The sequence below is a fragment of the Tiliqua scincoides genome, chromosome 1 (genome assembly GCF_035046505.1).
Source record: "Tiliqua scincoides isolate rTilSci1 chromosome 1, rTilSci1.hap2, whole genome shotgun sequence".
Classification (NCBI taxonomy): domain Eukaryota; kingdom Metazoa; phylum Chordata; class Lepidosauria; order Squamata; family Scincidae; genus Tiliqua; species Tiliqua scincoides.
Window position 1 is genome coordinate 231,650,785 of NC_089821.1, and position 3,036 is coordinate 231,653,820.

At 43.4% G+C, this 3,036-nt stretch overlaps 1 protein-coding gene across 1 annotated transcript; it reads left to right on the plus strand.

Annotated features, from left to right (window-relative positions):
• The first annotated feature begins 523 nt into the window (after window positions 1–523).
• CHRM3 (cholinergic receptor muscarinic 3) lies at window positions 524–2,341 on the plus strand. Its single transcript, XM_066611472.1, has one exon. It carries the CDS (start codon window positions 542–544, stop codon window positions 2,339–2,341), a length of 1,800 nt encoding a protein of 599 aa, XP_066467569.1. The 5' UTR covers window positions 524–541.
• Window positions 2,342–3,036: the final 695 nt, after the last annotated feature.

Below are 3,036 nucleotides of genomic sequence, written 5' to 3' on the forward strand. Positions count from 1 at the left end.
AGTATTCCTTGGGGATCAGAGAAATCCACAAGGAATTGTATAATATTCCTGTCTAATTCTTCAGCAGAGTGAGCATAAGTACCAGTAACTGAAGCAATTTTGGGATATAATGTACCGCCTACTCCTTATTTTATAACAATTTTTCATTAAACAGGTGCAGAATTAAAATTAATTGCACTCGCTCTCTCTCGCTCTCTCTCTTTCTCTGTATGTGTGTGTGTATTCCTAAGTCTCAAAATGTATAAAATAGACCCAAATTTTTAGCAGCTTGTCACCTGTTCCGTTTCACCAATATATTGTAAAAGCAGTTTATATTTTTTTTAAAACGCAATGTTTTTCCTTATCTGTTATTTTCTCAAATTTTCTTGACTGTCTCAGCTGAAAATGTCGTTGTGGTATTTGTCTATGAAACTCAATACTGGATGATGCTCAACTAATAATAATTCATCTTATGATGATAGTGCAAAAGTTACACATGCTAATTTTCTTCTCCCCCCCCCCTTGTTTCCTGACCCTCTGCAGAATATGTCAGAACGTCACAATGGTTCCGCCTAGCAACAGTACAGTCGCGTCAGTGGTTGCAAACGTAAGCCTCTTCTGGAACCGAGACTCCCGAGGGACAGGGCTTCCCGGCGCCACCTCATTATCCACTGGCAGCCATGGCCTTCTCCAATCGAACGAGAGCTTCTCCTTCACTACCATGGAAGTGATCAATGGGTCCCAAACCCCTCCTGATCCTCTGGGTGGGCATGCTGTCTGGCAAGTGGTCCTGATTGCTCTCCTCACTGGCATCATAGCCCTTGTGACTATTATAGGAAACATCCTGGTGATTGTTGCATTTAAAGTCAACAAGCAGCTGAAAACTGTGAACAATTACTTCTTGCTGAGTCTTGCTTGTGCAGATTTGATCATTGGTATTATTTCCATGAACCTTTTTACCACCTACATAATCATGGACCGTTGGGCTTTGGGAAGCTTGGCCTGTGACCTGTGGCTCGCAATTGACTATGTAGCCAGTAATGCCTCTGTCATGAATCTCTTGGTCATCAGTTTTGACCGATATTTTTCTATCACTAGGCCACTTACCTACAGAGCTAAACGAACAACCAGGAGGGCTGCAGTGATGATTGGCTTAGCCTGGGTCATCTCATTCATCCTTTGGGCCCCTGCTATTCTCTTCTGGCAGTATTTTGTTGGGAAACGAACTGTTCATGAGGGTGAATGTTACATTCAGTTTCTAAGTGAACCAGTCATCACTTTTGGCACTGCCATTGCTGCCTTTTATTTGCCAGTCACCATTATGAGTATTTTGTACTGGAGGATATACAAGGAGACAGAGAAGCGTACCAAAGAGTTAGCAGGACTCCAGGCCTCTGGCAGCGAAGCTGAAGCAGCACGCTTTGTCAACCAAACAGGCAGCTCCAGAAGCTGCAGCAGCTACGAGCTGCAACAGCAGAATACAAAACGCTCCAACAGAAGAAAATTCGGAGGCTGCCACTTCTGGATGACATCAAAGAGCTGGAAACCGAGCCCCGAGCCGGTTGATCAGGAACACAGCAGCAGCGACAGTTGGAACAATAATGATGGCAATGCATCTCTTGAGAATTCTGCCTCTTCTGATGAAGATGACATTGCCTCAGAGACCAGGGCCATCTACTCCATAGTACTGAAGCTTCCTGGACCTCAACTTCCTATCCTCAACTCCACAAAGCTACCTTCATCAGAAGACCTGAATGGGTCAGAAGATGAGCTGCAGAAGTTGGACCCAGAGTCAAAGGAGAGGAAGCCTAAAAAGCTTCATCCACAAAAGAGTGTGGAGGATGGACATTTACAGAAAAGCTTTCCCAAGCTTCCACTTCAACCAGGATCAACAGCACACACAGGAAGAGCTTCTGATGGTGTTTCAACAGGGTCTAAGCCACCGGCGGGCCTGCCTTTGTCTTTCAAGGAAGCCACATTGGCCAAAAAGTTTGCCTTGAAGACAAGAAGTCAGATCACCAAGCGAAAACGAATGTCACTCATCAAAGAAAAGAAAGCTGCACAGACACTCAGTGCCATTTTGTTTGCCTTCATCATCACCTGGACCCCGTACAACATCATGGTCCTGGTAAATACCTTTTGCAACTGTATCCCCAAAACCTTTTGGAACCTGGGGTACTGGCTTTGCTACATCAATAGCACAGTGAACCCTATGTGCTATGCACTCTGTAATAAAACATTCAGAACCACTTTCAAGATGTTACTGCTGTGCCAGTGTGACAAGCGAAAACGGCGCAAACAGCAGTATCAGCAGAGACAGTCGGTTATTTTTCATAAGCGGATTCCCCGGGCAGCTTCATAGAGTGGTATTTTTTTAACAGTGGAAACAAATATTAAAGGGATTGCAGGAATGGGAGGGGGGTTGCTGGAGCAGACGACAAATATTTCATCTTCAAAGGAGCAACCTGGGATATGTATCTATCCTTTTAATACTTCCTGTTTAATGTAACTATTCAAGCTACATTAAGCAGAAACAAACTAATTGTACAAGTTTTTATTAAGAAACTACCAAACATCTGAAGGTTTTCCTACAAAATGTCAAGAAGCTGCATAGCAATTATTAAAGTGATCCAGTGAATTGCTAAATCCATTTTGGGATCTCAGGTGAGCACTTGTAGCTAGCCCACGTCCAACAGTTTTCCAAGGAGTGCAATAGGTTCCAACTTAAGTCACGTATTAGACAGATATAGTCAAACAAGGTGGGTGGGTGTATTCCAAACACTGTATAGTTTAACCTGATGGAGTTTGCCGTCCTCTCCTCTTTGAGGTATACTGTCAACTCATGCGGTCCAAGCAATTAAGAACCTACCTTGGAACACACCTTGCAGTCAGAGCCTGCCATCTGTTTACTGGGAAAGGAGATATCTATCTATCTTTCTAGGTACTTATAACAGTTATGGGATGTGAGTAACATGAGGAGCCCTGAAAGTTGTTTCCCAACTCTTATTTATCTGTATTTATTTTGCAGTTTTGGCTTTTCCTTAAAGTGGCAAACCC

What these genes read in the sequence shown, in the direction of transcription:
- CHRM3 (XM_066611472.1), top strand. Translation starts at nt 542, where the DNA reads ATGGTTCCGCCTAGCAACAGTACAGTCGCGTCAGTGGTTGCAAACGTA.